The sequence below is a fragment of the Leiobunum rupestre genome, chromosome 4 (assembly GCF_980474605.1).
Source record: "Leiobunum rupestre chromosome 4, qqLeiRupe1.1.hap1, whole genome shotgun sequence".
Classification (NCBI taxonomy): domain Eukaryota; kingdom Metazoa; phylum Arthropoda; class Arachnida; order Opiliones; family Sclerosomatidae; genus Leiobunum; species Leiobunum rupestre.
This window is the reverse complement of record NC_143387.1, coordinates 44,517,586-44,542,895: the sequence shown is the minus strand read 5'-3', so window position 1 is coordinate 44,542,895 and position 25,310 is coordinate 44,517,586. Positions and strand designations below refer to the sequence as shown.

The 25,310-nt window shown below is 37.6% G+C and overlaps 1 protein-coding gene across 3 annotated transcripts; it reads right to left on the bottom strand.

Annotated features, from left to right (window-relative positions):
- Positions 1–253: 253 nt before the first annotated feature.
- Positions 254–8,060, bottom strand: LOC149947946 (uncharacterized). Of its 3 annotated transcripts, none has more exons than XM_090172329.1 (6): positions 8,041–8,060; positions 6,486–6,628; positions 5,768–6,185; positions 5,376–5,664; positions 3,464–4,669; positions 254–672 (listed from the first exon to the last, which is right to left on the bottom strand). In XM_090172329.1, the coding sequence occupies exons 3-5, from the start codon at positions 6,161–6,163 to the stop codon at positions 3,969–3,971; spliced, it is 1,386 nt and encodes a 461-aa protein (XP_090028455.1). In that variant the 5' UTR covers positions 6,164–6,185; positions 6,486–6,628; positions 8,041–8,060; the 3' UTR covers positions 254–672; positions 3,464–3,968. The 3 variants fall into 3 exon arrangements, with proteins under 3 accessions (XP_090028455.1, XP_090028454.1, XP_090028456.1); XM_090172328.1 differs by lacking the exon at positions 8,041–8,060 and adding an exon at positions 7,008–7,249; XM_090172330.1 differs by lacking the exon at positions 8,041–8,060 and adding an exon at positions 7,008–7,249 and having other exon boundaries at positions 5,780–6,185.
- Between the last annotated feature and the right edge of the window lie 17,250 nt (positions 8,061–25,310).

Sequence of the window (25,310 nt, the reverse complement as noted above, 5' to 3'; positions counted from 1 at the left end):
TATCGAAAATAGTATTTCGACTTCTATCGAAAATAATATTCTGACTTCTATCGAAAATAATATTTTGACTTCTATCGAAAATAGTATTTTGACTTCTATCGAAAATAGTATTTTGTCTTTTATCGAAAATAATATTTTGACTTCTATCGAAAATACTATTTTGACTTCTATCGAAAATAATACCGCAAGCGCAAACTATAAGAGTATAAATATTTTAGGTGTAAAATATGCAAGAAAGATTACCGAAACATAAATAATTTATTTTTTGAAAATAGCGAGTTAGAACTTTTACATATTTCATTGGACACATAAAATTTGAAGAGTAGTGGCGTCTTTAAAAGCGATAATAGGCGGGGGAGGTTTCATTTTTCCGCTTGACTTAATTTTTTCGCAAATTGGCGATACCGGTATTCGAGGGACACGTACAAAAACAATGATCGTCAGCGCGAAGCGCCGGAGATCGCGACCGTGAGTTGGCGAAAAAGAATAAAAAATTGAAATCAAGGAGAATTAGTTTTTTCGAATTCGTCTTACGATGGCGGGAGGCATGGCTGCGTTCCCGTCGGACCGAATGGCACGTGCTGCTGCTGATGTCTTTACGGGCCAGCGAAGGATTGAGGTCTCGCTTACGCGTGACCTACGCTTCTTCACCTTTGAATGAGGAGACATTATCTGTAAATATGAAACAAATTCGTTAGTCTACCTCTTCTTATACCTGGGAATTCAAAAAACGCCATTTTTATCGTTTACATTGGTATATCATAATCGTAACTCTTGCTTAAACGTAACCCTAGTTATGATATTTTTAAACTCGGGTAACTATATATAAGAAGGTTAAAGCTACAGAAGAGCTATACTCCTTTTAATGAAAAAAGTACTTTCTATAAAGGATGGTGCCCTTAGAAAATGGTGGATTAAGTTTTATCGGGCAAATCGAAATTCGACTTTGATAGAAAATAAAAATGTGTTATATTTCATTCAATGTGTAATCATAGATTAAGAAAGACCTTCTTTAAATTCACATATATTTTAAAAAACATTTTTATTTAGGCTAGGCCTATATCTGACTAGCGTAGCTAGCAATCTTCAGAAACAAGTCAGACATACAGGCCTAGCCTAAAAAAATTTTTTTTTAAATATATGCAAATTCTTAATTTATGATTATAACTACGCATATGATGCTTAACAATTTATTTAAACTCTACAATATATGATATTCAATCTTATTCCTATTTTATCAAAATTATTGGGATATGTCTTGATTCCAGTTGGATCCAACGTTTGATTTTGGATCAAAACATTTTCGTAAAGGGTAACCTTTTGTATTAAAGTAAGCTCTTACGTCACTCTCTTACTAACTACCTCATGCTAGAATAATTAAACTTTATTTTGTGACGTGAAAGCTATATTTTATATTTTACTTATTATTGATGTTATTTTATAGAACCATCTAATTAAATAAGTTTTTATTGGAACTTTTTATTAAATAAAAATTAAAAAGCGCTATCTCTTGTCAATGTTTTTCTTAAAATTAAAAAGCGTTATCTCTTATCAATGTTTTTCTAAAAATTAAAAAGCATTATCTCTTATCAATGTTTTTCTAAAAATTAATGAAAGAAATGCAGCCCGTGTTTATATTTTATGCGCTACATTTTGTTATTTTACTGCGTGATTGCTAATACTCCGCTGTGACACGTTGTCAGAAACCAACAAGCTGAGTAGGTAATTACTGCGAATGCCCTTGTTTTATTTACTAAGTTCAACTGTTTTCCTATTTAACTGGGAACGTAAAACTTACTAAATACGCACGTAGACCGGCTTGGTTAATTGGTAAAACACTGGCTTTCATTTGCAAGCTGTTTTTACCCCGTTCAATAGTGTACTGTTTTGTCCCAAAATTCAAAACGCAAAATCATAGCCAAATCTTTGCTTTAAGAGATATCATGAGCTTTTTTGGATTATTAATTTATCATTTCATTTTAACTTTAAGACGATCAATTAACTTGGTAAATCTTTTATGTTCAAATCGTTTTAATTGAGTTTGGCTACATTCCTTTGTACTTTCTTCTGTCAATTGGAGTCTACCTTCGTAATCAGAGCGTGCCGTAAATTTACCTTTAAACCATTGAAATATTGCATTAATTTATAGATATCTAGGACTGGGACCTTTTCTAAATAACCCATAATAAACAAATAAACATCCCTTTAGATTATACGAATTAACGCGTTGTTTCGTGTGAATGCGTTGCCCTGAAGATTGTTTTAAACAATTCGCGTGACTCCGAATTATAGCAAAGAATTTTTATTTTACACGCGAATGTTGAATTCTCGTTTAAGGATCACCTGCTAAATCCGCTGTTTTTCACCTTTTATACGTTTAAAGTTCGTTTAATTCGAGGGGACTGTCTTTTCTGGGAAAACAGGGGAAGTGGAAGAGAAAGAACGTTCTTATCCGAGATCAGGTGTGTTCCTGCCCACGCGAAATACGGCGCGGTGAAGGCCCGCGGAATGATAAAGATTTGGCTCCATTCATGACGATCATTCCAATCTTCGTCCGGTTTCGGATAAGCGAATCCGTCTGGGCCTACACCTACGAGCCTCGCTGCCACCACGCAAACAAAAAGAGACCCGTTGTTTATGTTTGGTTCCGATAAATTATGATCACGGACTACCCGTTAGTGGGTGCCTGTCCCCGTCTTCTATTTTCCAGCGAGTGGATAATTAAGTTTTCTCAAAGTAAGACTGACATGTATCGAAGAACGTCTCTCTTTTTAGGAATGAATTCACTTAAATTACGCAATGACACGAAACGAGACCCCTTAGCGCGTCTGTGAAGGTTACAGCCATGAACCTTGGCCGATTCAGAAGGTTCTTCGGAGCAACTCTCAGCTCAGGTGAAATTGCAATACTATAGGCGGTATTGTTACCAAAATATAACTAGGATACTAAAGATTTGATATTTTATACGAATATGCACGCATCGTCAGCATTAGCTTGAATTGTTTACTAAATTAACTGTTATTTACTAAAAAATTTCATCCTTAGATTACCATTTAGCATTCGACAAGTCTGCTATGCTTTGGTTCATTTTGAGGATGAACAAATTAATTTTGAAAAATTGGTTAAAATACGACGCGTTGAACTATATACTTCCGTGTTACATTTTTTAATTAATATTTGAAGTATCAATTCTATTTAAAATTTAAAGCCAATGGTAATTTAAAATTAATTATTGAATCCGATTGCTACTCAATTCCAGGCCTCAAAAATTTAGAATTGGACCAATGCGCAGAGTCCCAAAAGAAATCCTAATTACGTTTAGGGTAACAAGTAGTAATTAGTATTTGAGCGAGTGCCAATAGGGAGTTTTATAGTTTAAACTTCAATAGCGGACTTCATAGAATGAATACAACAATAGCTTTAGCTGCTAGAAAGTGGAAATGAACGTTGTAAAGTAACTTACCTAATTTCGTGAATGTCTTTGGGTTTTCCGGGACCAATACTCTGGGAGAATGAATTTGACACTATTACGCGCGTGTACAACCGCTGTACTAGCTTCGAGCGAAACAGTTTCTATTAATAGACGATAAAAATTGTTCAATGTTCGGTAAAACTGAGCAATATACTGGCCAATGACAAAACGAGTAACGTCCTTTTTATTTCTCAACAGTCACCGATTGGTAATTAACGCGCGGTAACAATATAACAAATTGACAAGGTTTTCAACTTTGGTTCAAACATTAACAAAATAGGCGAAACGTTTTCAACGCGGGAAAAACTGGAATGTGTTCGTGGTTGTAAATAGAGTGTGAGACCATTTATGAGACGTTTGTTTTAATAAGAACCATTTAAAGTTTAATAAGATTTAAACGCGCGAACACGCACCTCAACCAATTTCGTAAAAGCTCCCATTCTATTAGTTTTAAATGTTATTAATATTATGGCAATTTTAAGTGGCACTAACGAAGTCACACTATCTCGGCGTGTCGCTTCATGTGCAAGGACAAATGGTCCGACCTCGAGAACGCCCTTTCGCAAAGGCGACACTGGAAAGGCCGGTCTCCGGTGTGTTTCCGGAAATGACGCGTTAGTTCGTCCGAGCGCGCGAACTTCCATCCGCAACCTTTCCACGTACACTGGTAGGGCTTCTCTCCGGTATGCGTCCTCAAGTGAGCTTTCAGGTGAGAACTCTTGGAGTACGTCTTGTTGCAGCCGGGATATGAGCACGTGTGTATGGTCACTTTCTTGGGTCCTCTCGACCTTCGCCCTCTGCGCGGCTTGACCGGAGGTACCGGTACGCTTAGGGGCGCGGGTAAAGAAGTCGAGACCGAGGGACCGTGGCTAACTAGTCCACCGTGGCCGCCAAGGCCGTACGTGGCTCTGTTCAACATGAATTCAATGTGAGGAGACGCGGGTGGCGTTACTAGTCTGTTGTTGCTCGGGTACGAGACGTGATGATACGATGAGTTGATGACTGAGTTTTTAATTCCTAAGTGAGAGGGTTCTTCTAATGGCATTGGATTGGCGTAGGGTGCTTGGTGATAGCTAGGACCCGGGTCCCCGTGACCCGGTGGAACCCCTAAGTGGTACCTGTTATCGGGCGTAGTGGGAGGTGAGACATGGTGACTCATGACGGGAACTCCACCGAAGGATCCCAAATGATTCGTTCCTACAAAAATGCACTCGCTATATTGTTGAGTTCAAAGAGCTTAATGAGTAACTACTCTAATTGTAGCATTGCGCAATTAGATACTTAGATGTAATGAGTCAAATGCGAAGCAGAGTTAACTATTACAATCTATACTATACAAACAGAGTCGCGTGAGATTGAAGATTTGCGTATTTCTAAATGTATGTTTTTATTAAATCAAGTTTCTGAAGCAATCTAAAGACTTATATACTTGAAGTTCTCTGACGAATCTTTAACCATGTGATTTCTGATATCTTTTATTGACGTTAATAAAACTGTATATTAGTATTCTATACTACTAAGTTTTAAGTTTTATATTTACAAGTCAATGTCTGGGAAATTTGGTTAATTTCAATTTAATATTATCCGTTAAGTTTCGAATGAATTTAAAGTTTACTTTTATATACCGTTTGTGTTATGTAGACATGTTAAATTTCATCGAAAAATAAATTTTAGTTTATTTAACTACATTTCAAATCACTTAAAAATAATGTAGATAGCCATTGTCACGTAGAGATAAAGATTAATGATATTTATAAAAATATCAATACATATATTAGGCCTAAGGTGGTGCCTTGGGTATTAGCCTAGTTGATTAGTCGTAGTTGTAGTTGTAGTTGTGTTAACATTGGCGTCGCATAGGCAAATTGTTTACCTCTTTATATAAAAATTGTATATTTCTTACCCGGTTGCCATGAACGGTGAACGTATTCATTGGTGGGTAGGATGCTTCGGTTGGGTAATTCGAGTCTGTTTTGACTAAGGTGATTGTCGAACGTAACATCTTCACCGGTTGAGGAACATCGTCTCAAATAAGCGTCGTCCACTTCTTGTTTGATGGCCTGACCGGGTCCACTGGGACCTCCGCCGTAGCCAAACTTCATACCTCTGCATTCGTCGTAAGTGTATTGGTTTTCGAAAGTTATCCCAAGTTCGTTTTCCATCCTGTAGTCTTCGGGAGGTCGAAATGAATTCTATAATTCAAAAAAGGCATTTTTTTACTGCATTTGAACAATTTACAATATTTTCCTTAACGTTAGACCGTTAGGATACTATATAGTAGCGATAACGTCGTACGTAGCAACTTACTCGCGTTGTCTCGTGCGAGACAGTCGTTGAGCCGGTGGTGGCTTCTATGGTATTGCACGCTGCCCTTCTGGTCGTCCCCGCTTGCGGCAGAGGCTGCATAATTTGGGGTTGCGGTGGCGGTGGCAGTGGTGGTTGGGGTGGTGGTAAGGGTTGCTGAGTCGGTTGACCCTCAATGACCCGGCGAACGACGTTGGCTGGCGTCTGGTGGTTGTCCGTCGGAGGCGGCGCGACGTGGAAGTGTCTGTCCGCATTGGCGGCGTAGGCGCCGTAGGAGGCGGACGGGTGACAGTAGCAACTGACTGACGAAGCGGGAGACGAGATGTCGCCCAGCAGGACGCTTTCTATGTCTTGCCACATCTGAAGTATTTTAAAGATGAAGAACATTACAATCTACGTAATGCGCTGCCTGTAATTTACAAAATAACGTCGGGGCCGTGATTATGGGAATCAAATATGGCCGCCACTCTTTTTGGGCAACGAGCGTGCGTTAGTACATCGAAAGAGATCCAAGCGGAACAAAGAAACTACCGTTACGAAGAAGTGAGAGAATAGAGTGGTGGAGCGCCGACAAAGCTTTTGACGTGTACGAAAGAATCCTCACCGAGACTAATTTCGAAGACCAACTAAGATTTAGCTTCGTAGAAAAGCGCTAATAGCCATATAGGGAAACCGATAAGAAAGAGATTGTATTTAGCTTCAAACTTACGTCGTGAAATTCTGTCATGTCCGAAGTAATTGACGGTGGTCGGAATAGCATCAGGCATGATGGCTCCGCGGACATGACTAGGGCTCCCCCGGACATTGGCGCTTTCTGAGCTTTCGATTTTGGAAATTTCCCCAGTAGTCTCACTGCGAAATGAAAGTTTCGATTGTTAAATATTCGTCGTTGATCATTTTATATAACGCGACGCTTAAAGAATATTTGTACGTTGCGGTTTACGCGAAGAGTTTCTCCGCTTTTAAAAAAATCGTAACAAAAGCCGTTTAAAATTGCAATATCGTCCCACTGAGTGTAAACCCATAAAGGCATTTTGTAATCTCATCGCTTGAACGACGACGGCGGCAGACGGAGAAAAGTTGCCTGCGCTGTCGGCCGCGATGTTCCAGTGTGTAGGAGAAAGATGCTGCGGAGATCGTCCGGAGGGAGAGAGAGGGAAAGACGGGTAAATCTAGCACGCGACAGGTAGAAACCCAGCACGCGTCCCGGTCTTTCCGGGTGGTGTCGTACCGATAGATTCGAAGCCTGGGTTCCGTCGAGACGCGCGGCCGGCGATTTCGGCGCGGCGTAATAACTCGTTCCGGCGACGGCGATTCCTCTTTCAGATCGTTCCGTTCATTGGCGGCGGCGGGAAATAGGACGATGTCGACGTCGGGTTACGTCGGTCGTAAGAAAAGCGCCAATCGTGTCGGAGGGGTGCCGCGGAAGCTGACGGTGGAAACCGTCACTCGCATCTCCGAAAACTTCCTCCAAGCTCGTCCTTCTCCAGATTCGTTCGCACCTACCTTCTTGGCCGTCAATGACGCGGGGGTGTCATCTTCGCTCTGCCCCCCCCCCCTCGGTTTGATCCAGTCCTCCCCCTGCCCCTTTACGCGTCCCTTGTCTGCCGGATAATTATGCAAAGAGGTAGCATCCGACGGGGGAGATTAAGGGGCCCCCTCTCTTTCGGAACGGAGTGGGATACCCTCGTGTAGAGACGGCCAGGTATAAACGCTTATTTAAGAGTCGGAACATCCGCGTGGCTCAGTTCGAAAAGGGACGCGAGGGGGGGGGGAGGCAGCGCAACCGTATACGCGAGCGCGCGCGGGGGCGCTCCGGAGTCTTTGGGTGCTTTTTTTTTATATACCGCTTCTTAAAGCGATACCTAGATTTTAGGGTCATTTGCGATTTTCCGAGTATCTTTTCTTCGGTTTCGGGGGTGGTAATGGTTGGTTTTTTCCCATCCATGCCCCCCTACGTCTCGTTTCAATGTATGACAACTCCCAATCTAATTATGACTAGTTTCAAATATTGTTCGCTCGAGATGTTCGATAAAGATCCGTTTGCGCCAAGTTTTGAAACCGCAATAAATTATCTAAATTACTCCCATTACTAATGTACCACGGATATGCAAACTGGAATGTCGTCCGGGTAATTGGTTTATAGCGAGTGACATATTTTAGGGCATAGTTGGGTTCTCCCGTTTTAAATTTATGTTTTCTAATTAAAATCTTACCAAACTTTTTTCCTCAAAAATAAATTTATAATTTTTTTTATATCTTACCTCCATTATTTAGAAAGTGCTCAAAAAGTTCCAAAGTACAAAATCTCAGATTCCTCGGTAAAATACCGCGTGACTTATCAACAATTATGGGGGGGGGGGTAGCGTTAAACAATTAAACTTGAAAATCTTATCGAATATCGTAATAATCGCGTAAACACGAGCGCGATCGTTAGAATCGGGCATCCAGTTTTGGCGGAATCTCTCGATCCATAGCGTACGCGTTGAGGGAGACGCTTTAACTTTCGTAGAGCCACCCCTTTACGAGAGAAAATCCATTAAAAATCCTTCCTTTAATTTAATTTCTGCGCGTATTAATTCTTCGTCGGTTGAAAAGTCGAGCCCCGTGGCATGCGCGCCGGTCCTGCCTCCCCGTTTCTATCCTCCTCCTCTTGGTTGGGCCGAGCGCCATCCTCCCCGACGAACGACCTGAATGAAGCGAAATACCATCAATGGAAAAGGAGGATGTCCATCCCCTCTTTTACAATTTACTGATTTTTTTTATATATTATTCTTTTCTCCAGAGTAAAAGGAGTACTAGCGTGGGCAGGTAGCGGAGAAGAAATACAAAAAAAATCTAGCTTAGCCCCGCGCTCAGAAATCGTCGGCGGGAGGGAGACGAAGGGGAGGAAAGGAGATGGCTGAGTTATAGTTGGCAGTACGCGAGTGGATCCGTATGATTACACCTCGCTATCCGTCACGTAGCTTTGATATTAATATCAGAGCTATGACACCGGCTACGCTGGATGCGCATCCCTTTTCTTTCGCTGTTATTTCTTCCTGCTCGCTCTTATTTATATTCTATAATGAAGGATCGGATTTTTGATGCCGTCCTCTTTTGATTGCTTAGAAATTACGACGAAATTGAGGTGGTTTCTGTTATTTTTTTATATTCCTCTCGGCTGTTTCTCCAAAGGATGATATATGTTGCGCGTTTAATAGGGTTTTGTGTAGGTTTCGTTTTAATTGGATTTCTTTCTTATACTCTTTCGCCGTATAGTTGTAGCGAATTTGTTTCTCCAAAGCCTTCGGTGACTAATATATTTTGATCTTTTTTTCTTAACTTTCCTGGTACGTTTCTTTATAACAGTGGTGCGCGCGCGATGCGGGGATGTAGGTGGATTATAATTGAACGGTATATACTGTTTCTCCGAGGGTATATACCGAATACGAGCTCTTGACAAATCTTACGCGCGTGAAGAAAAAAAGGGTCTTCGAGGTCGTAAGTGTCAAGGACCAGTTTTTAAATCGTTAATTTTTTATTTATGGGAAAACCCTAATTGTCGTTTATCTTGGGAACTGATGTTGCGCGATACTTTTCAACGCCGGCTTCCTTTGTAATGACAGGTTTATGGGCGATGGACAACCACACTGAGAAATGTTACTTTTCTGAAACTGTAGGCGAGCCTAGGTACTTGGCCACTGTTGTTTTAGAACTTTAAAAAATGTCTTTGGTGGTAAATAGAAAAATTGAGATTTCAAATGAGTTTTCTTAAATTATGAAAAATTTTGCCTATTTTTTAGTGAGCTAAGTTGGGGACTAAAGAAAACAATTGAGTAGGCCCTTATGAAAACTTTCTATGTTTTTCTATAGAACATTATAAAGTGCTTTAAGGGGTTGTAAAGTTTTCTAAGTCTAGTGAAAAATTCTAGAGAATTTCTATAGAATTTTTTAAAGACACTTCTTACTACACGTTTAGTAAAATATTTCTATAGATAACTTGAGAAAAATCTTTAGAAAATATTTTTAGGGCGTTAATTTTTTCTTTTGGTAGAAAAAAATAAGGTATTTCATAATTCACCTGAATTACGATTTTGTGTTATTTTTAATTTATTTCTAAATTTAGTTAGTCTATTATCTTTGAAATTTTTAATACATGTGTATGCCTTATGACCTTAAGTCTAGTTATACTGTTCGCCAATCGATACGTTTTTCGGTCATATTTGCTGCACACAATTGCGAATATTTGATAGAAATTGTCTAAAAATGCGAATTGATTGCATTGTTTTACAAGTTAGGTAAACAAAAAACGGTTAAAGATTTCTGAACGTTGCGCAGCTTTTCTAGTTAATTTCCTTCTAGAACACAATTTATGTCGCAAAGAAAGAGTTTATTTTCGAGTTTGACTTCAAAACACTTATTAACACGTCAATTTAAATTAAATATGACGTCCTTGGTCGTTTCTTCATATTCCAGAATATGTGTACACTAATATTTCTAAAGATATTCTTTCGAAAAATGTAAGGGTATATCTAGAGAAAATCAATATAAACTTCTATAGGAAAACCCAATATTTTTCTTAAGAAAAAGGGGCCAATATTCCGAAATATTCTTTAGGATAATCTAAAGGAATTCTTTAAAAATTTACATTTAACTTTCCTTTAGAAAACCCCAGAAAATGTTCATAAGGGCTTACGAGGAGTGAGAAGCTAAAAGCCACTCCTCATACAAGGACCTAGGTCCCGCGACCCTTACTAAAGCTCAGCTTAATGTAAGGCCGTAATTTATTTGTTAATCTGCAACTGAGCGACTTTTTTTGGTAGGATAACGGGTTTGAGAGTAATTGTAAATAAAGAAACAAAACTAGCAGTAGCTAAAAGTATTTCATTTATAAATTTGCATAAACCAAAACACAGTTTTATTGAAAATATTCGGGATTTATTTCTCGGCCAACTAATATTTACCGTTTACACCAAAACCTCACTGGAAGTGCAAATATTGATACTAAATTTCAAGTTTTCAACCGTCTCATCTACATCTTGTTGAGAATTTGTTGAAAATTTCAAAGCCTTCTGTGTAAAACTTCGACAACTATCGCGTTACAAAACCTTTAAGTCAAAACGTTTTTGACCGGCATAGTAATTATCGATTATAATAACGCAGCTGGTACTCGATATTTTTAGATTCCTTGTTTTTATTCAATTAAAATTATATTTTACCATACTAACTGAGTAGTTAGAAATTGTAAACCCTTTATACTATTTAACCCTAAAGATAATTTGTTTTTCCCTTAAAATTTTACGAGTTCAAGAATATAGACTGCATAGAGGTAATTAATTATGGTAATGGTTCTGGAATGTAGATAATGGAAAGTTTTATTATATCTGAAAATGAAGTATAAAGAAATTGAAACTGGAATACACAATCCTTAAAAAATCATTATACCTAAGTAGAAAAATAAATACAATGTTGAGACGAGTTTTAACTCTGCTTCGAATCCCTTGTGCTCATCATAATAATCAGCTAGGCTAATACCCAAGGCACCACCTTAGCTCCAACAAGTCATCTAACGACATTTAATGCCTTTTAATCAAGTGGCTCGAAGACTAAGCTCCTTCCCCCTAAAATAAGCAAATCAGCCTGGTATCTCATTGGTTCCCTAAACCTGAAGCGCACGCCGGTGAGGTTTTTGCTTCCCCCCTTTCATGACGGAGGTAAATTAGACCATGATTCCCACGGATAGTCTCAACATCGAAGTTCTTAGTGACTATAAATAAATCCATTTTTGGAGCAAAATGAAGGAAAAATTCCCTTTCGAGACACATTAGATACGAAGACCACCAAGGTTTTCTCGAAAGTCAGTGAACAACGGAACGCTCGTGTTAACCTTCCGATTAAACCTGTTTACCGTTGACCTTTAGCGAAGCTCTGGTTACCATTACGGCGAATAGGTCAACGTGATCTCTCTGGCAAATACTCGCCGAGGTATTGATGCGAGGAACTAATGGACTTAATCATTCTTAATAAAGCGTAAACGCACGAGGACATAAATCATGAATTATTCTTTCTTCAAAATAATTTTCAATTTTTATCTTCTCCGCGCGCTGACGGCTAATTACGTTCTTTCCTGCCCGCAACGCGGATAATGATCCGCTCATCACGACGACCAAGAAGGACTAATAGACCAACGGTAAATCAATATGGCCAGAGGGGGGGGGGCTCTGGCGGTGGGGGCGACGTTGAAACGGGCCAAAACCTAATTCGTCCGATTTCATTTGGCTGAGAGGGTGAAAAGAGCGTACCTTCCAGAGACTAAATGAAAAAGAACTAAGCCAGACTAAGCGCAATTTAATTGTGTCACGGAAAAAATATTATAGCAACGGCACCACAGCTTCCACCACCACCAGGCTTTTTTTCTTTTCCACGGACTGTAATGGCTTCCAGGAGAGTATAGTCAACTTAGTAATTGCGTCCTAATGAAGAGTCATTACTCGGCTATCGGTTCGAATTAACCCCATACTAGCGTCGTGCGCGATGTGTTTGCTGCCTGCCCCCTCTCGCTTTGCATCACGGTATAGAACAAAGGGGGGGAGGGGAGGATTACTCTCGTATTATTCGTATATTATAAACATATTATGCGATGGCTATGTTTGGATGTCGTATTTGCATACGTTGTTTTGGAAATCCATATCATTACGATCTATATATAAGGGAGCAGTGTTTTGAAAATTGTCCAAAATAGCGGTGACCAATAAATTCCATGGTCAATGTGGAAAATAGTGGTCAATGGTCAATATGAAAAATATTGGTCAATGGATAATATGGGAAATGTTGGTCAAAGGGGCAATATGAAAAATGTTAGTAAATGGATAATATGGGAAATATTGGTCAAAGGGCCAATATGAAAAATATTAGTAACTGGATAATATGATAAATATTGGTCAAAGATAATATAGGAAATGTTGGTCAAAGGGCCAATATGAAAAATATTAGTAAATCGATAAAATGGGAAATATTGATAAATGGGCAATATGGAAAATATTGGTAATTGTCAGTGGTCATTGGTCAATATGGAAAATATTGGTAATTGTTAATGGTCATTGGTCAATATGGAAAATATTGGTAATTTTCAATGGTCAATATGGAAAATATTGGTAATTTTCAATGGTCAATATGGAAAATATTGGTAATTTTCAATGGTCAATATGGAAAATATTGGTAATTTTCAATGGTCAATATGGAAAATATTGGTAATTTTCAATGGTCAATATGAAAAATATGGGTAATTGTCAATGGTCAATATGAAAAATATGGGTATTTGTCAATGGTCAATATGCAAAATAGCAGGCAATGGTCATAATGTAAAATATTGTTTATCGGTCACTATGGAAAATAGTGGTCAATAATGTTTTTCGCTCCTAACTTAACGGATCAGTCAGATTTCGAATACGAAGTTTATAATTTTCGTCGAAATCCGTTGTAGATAATACTGAGGCAAGTATTAAATAACTTATGGTCAGTGGTTAAACAAATTCGTCGTGGGTGTTCAGACAATGTAAAATTTCTCAGTGTGGTTGATAAGGGGATGAGACGCTAGTACAGTCAAAGCTACGTCAAAGTTTGGACACGGAAACCCTCTTTGTCCTGGCCATTGAAATAGTGACCGATACATCTTTTATTAAAAAATAGTTTTCCAGTACCGAATATGAACTCGAAGGGGGTTCCCTGTTCGTTCATTGTGGCGACCCCTTGTTTCCCTCGATGTAATCAAATTACTTTTCTCCATTTTAAGATTTCGCCGAAATTAGGTTCTCAAAAAGACGTAAAAGATTAATAGATTTTTGTTTTCTAGGCGAATTTTAAACCATTCTCGTTAAATCTTTTTCTCGAACTGAACTTCCATTGTACGCAGACTACATTATTCCTAAAAAAAGTAGATGTATATATTCTCGCGGGCTGTTCGTTTATCGGTAATCAATTTAATTTTCCACAGATAAAGAGAATTTAATTTGATCCTATAATAATACACCATAAATTATCCCTTTTAAAAATTCCAAATTTTAATTTAACTAAAACTAGATCGTTCTTTTGACCGAAGCAAAACGATTTTGACCCGCACGATATAAAAAAGGCATAATGGAAGGGTTGCGTGGTTGTTCATATCCTGGAAACAATGTAGTTTTTTTTAATATATCTTATATATAAGAAATTTAATATATCAGGATCGCGTAACTGGTTTTTCTTTGATATTATAATTAACATCTATTCAGCAATATCCAGTTAATAGACTGGGCCTACGTTTATTAAATACAAATAGCTCCTTCTTTTTGTACGCCGTCGACAAGAACGTTTGACCGGGATCGTGAGCGTTGGGGTCGAATTCGCGAGCTGCCCGCGAACATTCGCTTCACTTCGAATTAATTTTTAATTCAATTTAATAAGGGATCATATTTTTTCACTAGTCTTATCGTAGTACTATGTCAGAATATAATTTTTGCATTTCAACAAATTGTTATATTAAGTAGAAAAAAATATCGCAAATCATCCAACGGAATAAAAACCAAAATTTACGGTTTATAATTCAAATAAAACTTGAACATATGCGAATTTAAACAATTCAATTCAGTGTGATAATGAGAATTTTGGATCAGCCTGTGTTTGGCGAATACAGTACCCATGTGATTTAAAGAATAAGATTTTGTTAGAACATTCTACTACTTTATGTACGGGAACAATTTTTCGAATCTGATGACAATTCCAGAATTTTACGAAACCCAATAATTTTTGTACTTGTTAATTATAAAAATTTTGGAAGATTATAATTTTCGAAATTGATAATTTTAAGTTTACGAAATCAGATGATTTTTTATTCTGATATTTATACAAATCAAATCTGATCATTATACAAATTTGCTAATATGGTAATTAAACCAATTTGCAAATCTGATAACTAAAAAAAATTAAAATCTGATAACTGAATAAATTTTCAAATCTAATAACTAGAAAAATTGCAAATCTGATTTCTTAAAAAATTTGCAAATCTGATTTCTAAACAAATTTACAAATCTGATAACTAAACAAATTTACAATTCTGATATTTTTATAGGAATTAAAATTAAGGGCAATTTTAGGTATAGCTGCTTTGGTGTTCATGTAAATATCAGTAATAAATTTAGCATTATAGAAGGAATAATAAGAAAGGGAGGGGCAGGGGGTCCATGTATCTTGTTAATTAATACCGTCCGCTATATAAAAAAACTAAATTTGTATTAAAGGGGGCGTCACGAATTTCGTCCCATTTCGGAGTTGTTTGACCCCCTCGAGGGGTTCTTCGTTTTAATGAATTGTTCGTCCATTAGCGCACCAACAATTTCTCGTCAAAAGAGCACGCGGGAAGAGGAATGTTCTTATTTCGGCGGTTTGAAGTGTGGCCCGCGCTCGTGTATCCCTTCGGGCTTTTTGCGTAATCAATTACTTTTATTTCGCGTTAAATCTAATAGGGAAAAAATCCGTTTATTTTTTTTACGCGAATCAGCGCCCACACCCTGTAACCAGATGAGGCCGCCATTTTAGATTACATTCACTCAACTCGACTGGGGATAAAACTCAAACTATTGTCGGAGGAAACGTAATTGTTTCGTGTCTCGCGAAACTGATTGACGTCGATTCTGAATGAGTAATTTACATCAATTGTTTTCAACGATTATAAATTTCGGTGGTTAAGGTTCTATTTGGGTTGAAGTAAATTTATTTTTTGACGTGAGTTCATTTTGAAATTGGACATTGACCTTTGCGTAATCTGCTGAATTTAAATTATCCGTAAATTTTCCGTAATTTGACGATTTTCACCACTATAAGAATGGGTAAACTCGCATTTTAATCCTTTATTCACTAAATGGAAATAGTCGTTTCAGAAATCATTATCAAAATAAATACACATTTGTCAGACGAAAGATACATTTTGTATAATCACTAATAAAAAGATAATTTTCGTGATATTACAATTTAAATATATTTAAATTTCAAATTATATCTTGTCTTTATCAATCATTACGAAACGAGAGAGTGAAAAGTGCGCGGTGATTAGAGAATTTTTAATTACTTTTAAATCAACCACCTTCCACTTAACACACAAAACGGTAGTTTTTTCTTGGCTTTTAAAAAATCCGCCCATCGCGATAAACCGAAGAAGAAAAAAGAAAACCTACCCGACAATTATAAAGCCAAGATTTATCTAGAGCTTCCACAACGACCTACGTATAATCCAAAAATCACGCTGTCTGCCATATAATAGGTTTAGCCGTTCTGTGGTGTTTTTTTTTTTGGCTCGTTTCTATCATCCTAGAATCCGCACACTTCGCCCATACCTTGAAGTATATAACTGCGCGTTAAATTTATGCGTACGACTTTCCCCCGCGGTACATACTCTCTCTCTCGGGGAGAGCTAGTTCATCCTTTTGTGTTTTTCGCCGTCATGACTCAACTTTTGTGGTCGCGTTTTTATGCCCCCTCGATTATAATAAGCGTCCGAAATAAGCGAAAACACCCAAAAAATTTCTTGGCAATTTCTTCTATTTGGCAAAATTTTCCGAAAAGTGAAAACCGTTTTTTCTTTCTTTTTAAGAGTTTTCGTGGGTCGCGAAGATGAATCACGGTTTTCGGGGTCCTACTCCCTTCGAAAGGTTGATTATACTGACGGTATAATTCCGCAAGGACCCCCAAAATATTGCCTCATTAGGTTAGGTTCGTCGTCAGGAACCATTGTCTTCCGCGGCCACTCGAATGACGTTAAGTGAGGGTAATGAGGCAGGACGTAATGCCCCAGAAGTCACGCCGAAATGATTCTCTCACCCGGGTCACGCCCCTGCCCGGCCACCACCAGCACCGCCACGAGCACCGCCATATATGTAAACAACAACATTAGTCGAACAAAAGAAGAGGGGCCCATTACGCCCAAAAAGATGGGCAATGGTTGCACCGCCGAGAGGAGAGATATATATTAAGCGTTAAAATCATAAGTCAAAAGTCAACCACTCCGCCCCCCTCTACTCTTATTTTGTAGACAAAAATGATTTCGATGACGGTCCTTCTTCGTAACATTGTTTTCTCCCACCTTTGATGTTTTTGACAATGCGAGGACATGTAGGAAGAGATTCGGTGGGCAGTCGTTGAAAGTGTTGTCGAGGCGTTTTCTCGTATTATAAAATAACGGATCGAATATCCTACTCCTTCGTAACGTTTAAATTAAATTTCCCGCTTAATTAGATTTTTCAAGGTACACCGTCGAATCTTTCATCTTTTAATCTTTAATCGAGTATCAGCTGGCGTTATTACTAAATAAACTTTTAATACCAGCCGTAATTTGATAGAATTAAGTAAACGTTGTTACCGCACCCAATCGTTAATGGGGTTCAGTTTCTATCAAAATGAAAATAATTAAAAAATAATAGCAAAATAATAACAAAGTAAAGTGAGCGAAAATTTAACGTATAGGAACTTTAAAGTACGCGTCACGCGTAAATTGTAGAGGACCAATATTAGCTAACTTTAAAGCATAGCCTTATAAGGTTTTCCGTAATTAAAGTACTTGCGTTAGAGTGTACCTATATTTTTGGATCTTTTGGGAATATAACGCGAAGGCCCCCCAAAAAGCGTTTTTGATTCTGGGCGGCATCATCTTCCGCAAACACGTTTTTCTGATTAAATAGGCACTTCCGTGTTGGTTTAATCACGCTCACGATTTTTGGGCAAATCTCTTCTATTAGTTATCCATCGCCACTATCTCGCAAAGAGGGAGAAGAGTACTTTCGTGGACAAAATGAGGTTGGGGGTCACCAAGCAAAAGGCTCCTACGCTTTTGTTTATTTTTCCCCACTATCGAATTCGTTTACCTCCAACTCGGCTCGGTTTCACCGGATTACGGTACCCGTTTGATTCACTCTCGTAGGCGAAGTTTCAACTTTTAAAGGGATTTTTAGTGCAAAAGAGAACCTACGTAGGATTATGGTTTTCGCGGTTAGTGTAGGTTCGTTTGAGCCACCTCTCTTTTCGGTAACATTACCGAGCCCATTAACACTTTCGACTGCTCCGCGAATGTTCTGGGTGATGAGGTGTTCGTGTCGAGGTGTTTGGGTACGACTCTCAAGGGCGACACCCCTCTGCCCAATAAGCGTGAAATAAGCCGTAATTAAACCTTTGAAATAGAGACTCAAGTTTCTGGTAAGTTTATTAAGAGTCGTCCTCTTTTCGACCGTGATTGCTAATTCTTTTTTAAGAGTAGGTTTCGTGGGGTGTTTGCGACTCACTTTTCGAACCGAATAGAATAACAGACGTATTCCTTCCGTCGTATCTTAACATACAATGGGTGTATTCCCCAAGGGTACTTTTGCAAGCCTACCAGTTTGGATAGTCTAAGTAATGCGCGATTGGAAACGCGCTTTGACTGTCGCTAAAGTTTCTAGATTTGGGTTTTCCTCGAAATAAATATCAACTAAAATATTCTAAACATACCATTTGAATACGGATAAAATTATAATAATTTTTTGAACAAACTACAGAGGGTGCATCACCTTTTCAATATTAGTTTTCGAAAGAGATAGGTAGATGAACCTTTTTAGGAAATTGAATGGTATTTAATTTAGTCTACACGTACAACGAAAATATTTTACATTTTTCATAAAACTTGGATTAGTTAGATAGCTACATATCTAAGAAATTTTAATAAAATAAAATTAATAATTCAAGAGTTTTCCTTAAATATACCGCCACTAAAATATTCTAAACATTTTAATAAGGATAAATTGTGGCTAATGAGAGGATCTTTTAGAACAAACCATAACATAACTTTTTAAATTTTAGTTTTTGAAAGAGTAAGTATTCTAAACATTTTATTTGAATACTGATAAATTGTGGCTAATGAGAATATCTCTTAGAACAAACCATATAATGAACATAACTTTTCCAATTTTAGTTTTTGAAAGAGTAAGTAAATAAGCGTCGAAAATATTTTATAATTTTACTATAATTATGATCAGTGAGAACTACATCTCTAAGTACTTTAAAACATAATTAAATTTATAAATTAATTCAGCCTATAGAGTTTTAATGAAGTCTAAACTCAACAGCAGCTTTAAACTAACGATCCGCCCCATAATCCGAAGAGATAATCCAGCTTGTATCTTTGAACTTAATTATCCGTTCTGGCTCCCCCAAAACTGCCGTTTCTTGGCGAAACATATTTTGGGCCGTTTGACAAAACGCGTCTAGGCTTGGACCAGGTCATCCATCATGTCCGTGACGTCCACTGATCAACGCTCGGACGCCTTTCATAAATACCTTCTCTCTTCCATTCGCGAAAAAAATACCTTCGATAGATATTCTAACACATTCTAAAATCTAATCATCTGGTAAACGTTCCTTCTCAACTTCCTTTTTTTACGACTGTCAAAATATTTCAGACATCTCACAAATCATATTTTGTAATTGCGCGTATTCTATCTAGCCCTCAATCTACGTATTTACGCTCATCACAATCTAATCGGCTATTTTCAAATACGCTGCCAGATTCCTAACTTTCTTTCAAAAATAATTTGAAATGATTTAAATTAGAAATTACTTAAACGTTTAATGACAAAACCTAGTAAATGCCCCTTTTAAATTTGATATAAATAATTTGTAAGTAAATTTAATTTTAATATTAAATAAACTTAACGACTGTATTTCATCAAGTGAGTTACATTTTCGGAAAGATCATGATAAAGTGAATGAGAGAAATATGAATTAGTTATGTTTCTAAAAATATCAAATTAGTTAGGTGTATCATTGGTACCCTAAAAACGACGTTTTCCGACACGATTGAAGCGCACATCGGTGTCGTTTTACTTTCCCTCTTTAGTGCCGGGGGGGGGATTTCGATCACGAGGACCATGAACCGTCTAAACATAGTCAATAAGTGTTACACCAGGTGGTTTCTATTCGATTGTTCCGGGATTTCTGATTAGGGCAAGAAGAGTAGGGCTATGACGTCATTTACTATGATTCTGTGGTGGCGAATAGTCGGAGTTAAAAGGTTAAAAGGTTTTTAAAAAATGGCTAAGTGTGGCTTTTTTAGTAGATAAATTCTGGCTAGCAGACGACAAAATACGATTTTTTCGTTTACACCTCCTTTTCAGAAGGAGTAAAAAGAGTAGCCCTAATACTCCGGAACCAGTGAATAATAATAATAATAATAATTCAATTCCATTCAATTCACACTTTGTTTATTCTGTATAAAAACATGTAGGTTACACTTTTAAAATTTATACAGAGGTTAAGTTTGTTATGTTATTTTTTATATTGTTACAATAGTAGCACAAAATAAATATAATAATAATCAGCTAGGCTAATACTGAAGGAACCCCCTTTAATTAGGCTCAAGTCATCTAGCGATTTTTAATGCCTTAAACAAGCTACAGGGCGGAGTTATTCTCATTTTAGGGTAAAAAGAGTACTCTTTTAGTCCGAGAACTGGCAAAAAGAAACCAACTATAACCACATTGATAAATTTATTTGAAGATTTAGAATTTTTAAAGTAGGAATTTTTACTTAAATTTACTACTAAGTGGAAATTTTGAAAATTGAAATTTACAGACGCGTTCTTTCCGGTGCCTCCTTAGAATTGAAATTGAAAAGATTGTGTCCTTCGGGATGAATCTGCGTAACAAATATTTAAATGTCCCTAAAAGGCGCCTCTACGCTCAAATACTAACTTCTGAAAAAGTCTTCAATAAAAGAGAGCTATTTAAATCCATTTCAATCCGTGTGGAATCGCAAGCCTATTCTTTTGGCTCTACGTAAAAGCCGTTTAGCAGCCCCTCTTCCATCCCCTCCGCTTACGCCAAAGGTAAAATGGCTGGTTCCTGCGGAAGGGAGGGCGAAAGAGTGTAGAGAGGGGGGTGGCAAAGGGGCATAACTCTTTTGAGTGACGTTTCCTGTGTTGAATTAAAGCACCCAAAAAGATCTCTTCCCTCCATTAAATTTTTAAAACCATTTTTTAGAAGAAAAAAAATCCACTCGCCGAGAAAGCCGCATTTAGAAGGGTTTAAGAAAAAAATATCTTTGATTTATGAGTATTGGAATCTCATACGCGTTTAAGGGTGTAAACTCCGAGGGTAAATATCGGGCATAATTTTGAACTCCGCTATTTGTCATAGCTAGTTTCCTTTATCGGCTTTTGTGCGTTCGTCAGAGAGGGCTTTGGAATCGCGCTGCCATTGAAACGAAGATATAACTCAAAAACGCTTTCTTTTCAATTTGCTGAAGTTTTAATATCGCGTGATTCGAGTATTTGCTCTGACGCCGTTATTCATTACCGCGATAAATCTAAATGGTTTAACGTTCTACGACGGATATTCGCTTTACATATTTTGGTTTGTTTTCTATTTGCCACGTGGGACAACGTACCTTTCGTTGTAATAAGAAAAATTGTCGTTTTTTATTTATCTTTTTTGAAAAAAAAACAACTTGAAATAAACTTCCTTAAAGTCCGTCAACCCGGAAACGTATTTAAAATTAGAGATAAGATGATGATGGCAGCAGAAAGAAAGCATCAATTATATTACTTCTGTCATTTGCGCATTCAGAAATTAATTGAAGGGGAGCTCGGTGGCTTGTGTAATTATCGGATGACAAGTAATAAAAACTTGCAGAGGTTAACAGTAATAGTTAGCTTAGGGAGCTGTTGGCTCGCGTGGCATGAAGGGCTTGCTACCACCCTCCTACCCAATTTAACATGGCCACCTTTTTACAGGCATTATAAGTTGCTAGATGACTTGGGTCTAGGGTGGTGCCTTGGGTATTAGCCTTGCTGATTTTTATTATCATAAGCGGATAATAAACATAAGTATGGCACAGAACGAATTCGGTTAATGATAGTCTGTCGTGGAGTGATTGCGAAATAGGAAGTTTACGAACAGGAATATCGTCCCTTCCTACTCTTTCAGTTGGCAAAATAGTTGTTTAGTTTGATGGCGAGAAATACGAGCGTACACGCGTTTATTTTTGAAATTCGAAAAAAGTAACTTCTTAAATGGAGCCAGTTTTTATACAAAATAAATATTTTTATCTTCCAATTCAAAAATTCATCATTATTTTCCAAAAGTAAGCGTTATTTAAACTTTTGAAAGCATTTCAATTTTCAATTGACCTTGGCTGGTCCGTCGAAAAGGATGCCGGCGGACCGTTGGCGATTTTCCGGACATTCTCCAAATACGACCAGTTCGCGGAGAGTTGTCTGTCCGTCGGTACGTAATGGATTATGTTGTCATTGGCGAAACAGACTATCATTAAAAAAATTGCATTGGTTGAATAGGTGTTATACTTATGTTTGTTATCAACTTAAGTTATTATTAATAAGTAATTTAAATCGTTCTGTAATGTTCTGAAGGGGCTAAGGCCACCTAAGCTCCGGCCTGGGGGCACCACTGACTTCTATGTGCTTTGAATAGTGGCAGAGATCGGTCTCAAATATCTGTTGCCGTTAACATTTTTAAGACCAATATTTACCAGTGCCTGTCCGCCAGCGACTTTGAAATATTTGCGTTATTTAGTTGCCCGTTTTGAGTTACAAAATTGCGAAATTTGTACTGGCATACGGTTAAATCTAACCCTATTAAATAGTACTAAGCTAATACCCAAGGCACCACCCTAGGCCCAAAACAACGTACGACTTATACAGATGGCCGTGAGATGGTGACAAGCCCTTCATACCACGCGAGCCAAGAGCTTACCTCAACACGTTTATTTGGAATGGGAAACCGATAAATTAGATGGAAACTCATTTGAAAACTCAACACGGAAGGAGTTGCTCCTAGTTTAAATCGAATGCCACCAGCTGGGATCGAACACATCTCCTCTTGCTGCTGGATGAAAGTACTAACAACTCCACCAACCTAATGAAAAATGCGCAAAACCACTCTAAACTCCTACGTTAATTACCTCTGTAAAGTAAAATGATATATCGAGGGATTCCTTCAATTATTCAGAAATTCGCTCGTGGAGATGGTATGTGCGAAGTCAATTTGGAGAGCGAATTTTCCCCAATTACAAATATCTTTTAATCTCTCGTCCGACTATCTCCATTAATTACAAAGCGATAATAAATGTTTGAACGGCTCTAAAACGTATCTTCGCTCGTGATTAGTCTTTTAATTTAAAAGAGAGCGAAGAGATTAAGCTGGCCGATATTTGCATAAAACGAGAGCCACTCCTTCCCCGCCGTTGCACGTGCGGATTGGGAAGAGCGAGGGTCGTCCTCGTGAACCACTTTTTCTCGGAAATCTTGGCTATACTTCTTCCGCGCGGAGGACCTTCGCTCCTTACCATTCTCGCGACCCTCCTCCACCAGCGGCAGACGACGGTCAGTTTCGAAGACGGGGAACATCTTGGGTGTGTCCGGTGATTCGGACGATATATCACTTTGAATCTTGTCGAACCGTCCATTTCGTATCTGATAACTATACACCCCCCGATAAAGTAGGCGTCGTAATGTCTTCACCACGCGTTTTATTATAGAGAGCTCAACTATTTCCGTGGTACGGGTTCCGCCATTGAAACCTACCATTTCGTATAGATATCTAGATATACCGGAAATATGTCGCTATTTTTTTTCGTATAAAATAACATATTTGATGAGGGCAATTTTATTACTTATCACAATTGCGCGTACATTGATGGTCTACTTATCTGGACAATAATATTATCGTTGCCGCATTTATCAATATTATCTTTAAATTTATTGAAAAATACGCGTGTATTCCTGTATTCAAAATTATCATATTGAGATACGTGACCATTAACAGTAAGTGGGGAGGCGGAGTGGTTAGCGCTTTTGCCTCGTAGCGAAAGGAGCCAAGTTCGATCCCAGTTTGTGGCACTGTGTGAAGGCTCGAAAGAATTGCTCCTGGGTTGAGTTTGCAAGTTCTCTCCTTACTGGTAAGAAAAATAGTCTATTTACTTCGTATTTACAAGATTGAGTAATTTGTTGAACTTCTGGACTATTTTGTTAAGTTAATTTTAGTTGCATTAAAATTAATTATATAACTTGGTGGTGCCTTGTGTATTAACCTAGCTGATCATTATTATTATACTAAATTATTAATTGGCCCACTAGACGACGCAATATATTTTAGTGTTTCTATTAGTCGGATACTGTCAGAGTGGGAGTTGACCATTTTAACAAAAAATTATATTTATTTTTTCAATGACTCCATTCACTCTAGCAGCCACGTTATAATACCACTTGACATCATGAGAACATTATCTTTTGTGATACTATTTTCTCCATTGATAAAAGGCACACCTGCTTTGGAACACCGAGAGAAATAGTCAGTTTTTTATTAAAATTTTTCTGCCTTCGCGAATTTCCGTCGTCATTTTTTGGCTTTGATGCTTTTGATGGGATTAAGTGTATCTGCACTGTAGGTCTATCTAACCGCCTGTTGTCATTTTGCGAGATTCGAACTTATAAGCGTTTTGCGGGGTACGCCGTAGAGGACCGGGATGATGCCCTGGAGAGTTTCCCGCGGTGTTTTATACGGGATGCCTTAATTTAACGTTCAAGGTTTTGATGCCCCTGAATTTTCAAAACCTTTTAAGTTGAAACCTACGTGCCGTTTCGAAAATCTTAAATTTGCACTCTGTTTATATTAGAAAGTATGATTCAGAAATTTATTCTTAGGGTTGAAATAAGCTTTTTTTTTAAAAAAAACGCCCATTTATTTTTAGTGTAAATCTTTTTTAATTTCAAATACTGGTTAAAACTAAACTAAAATAATTATTGCTGTAATGTAGAGAGCTTTGGGCTGACGTGGTATCAAGAGCTTGCTACCATTCTCTTACGCAGTATGTATCGGTTACACGAATTTCAGTTAGTCTGAAAGTAGTGACTTGGGTTGGGTATTAACCTAGTGGATTATTAGTTCTGTTTAAATATAAAAACTTTTTTTCTAAAAAGTTTTAATATTTGCAAAATTCAATTTTATCTTGACACTTTTTGAGGGTAATATTACTGTACATCTATGACAAATTCTATGATTATCATTTATTTCCTTTTCCAACATTGCAATAAACTTTTTACTGAAAAATAAGTCCATTTAAATATATTAACGTCTGATAAAAGTAAAATATAAAATAAAAATTTTGGCCTTAAAAAGTCAGGGAAATCAGGGAATAGCCAGGGAATATTAATCTCAAAATTTTGTAGCAACCCTGTTTAGAATAAAACGGGCTTTTTCAAAATGGTTAAAATTTTGTGGCAGCCCTGTTGGAATAAAACGTGGTTTTCGAAATGGTAAAAATGATGTGGTAACCCAGTTGGAATAAAATGTGGTTTTTAAAATGGTAAAAATTATGTGGCAACTCAGTTGGAATAAAACGTGGTTTTTCAAAATAGTCAAAATTTGGTGGCAACACTGCTGGAATAAAACGTGGTTTTTCAAAATGGTCAAAATTTTGTGGCAACCCTGTTGTAATAAAACGTGGTTTTTCAAAATGGCGAATATCTAAAAGTTAGTTG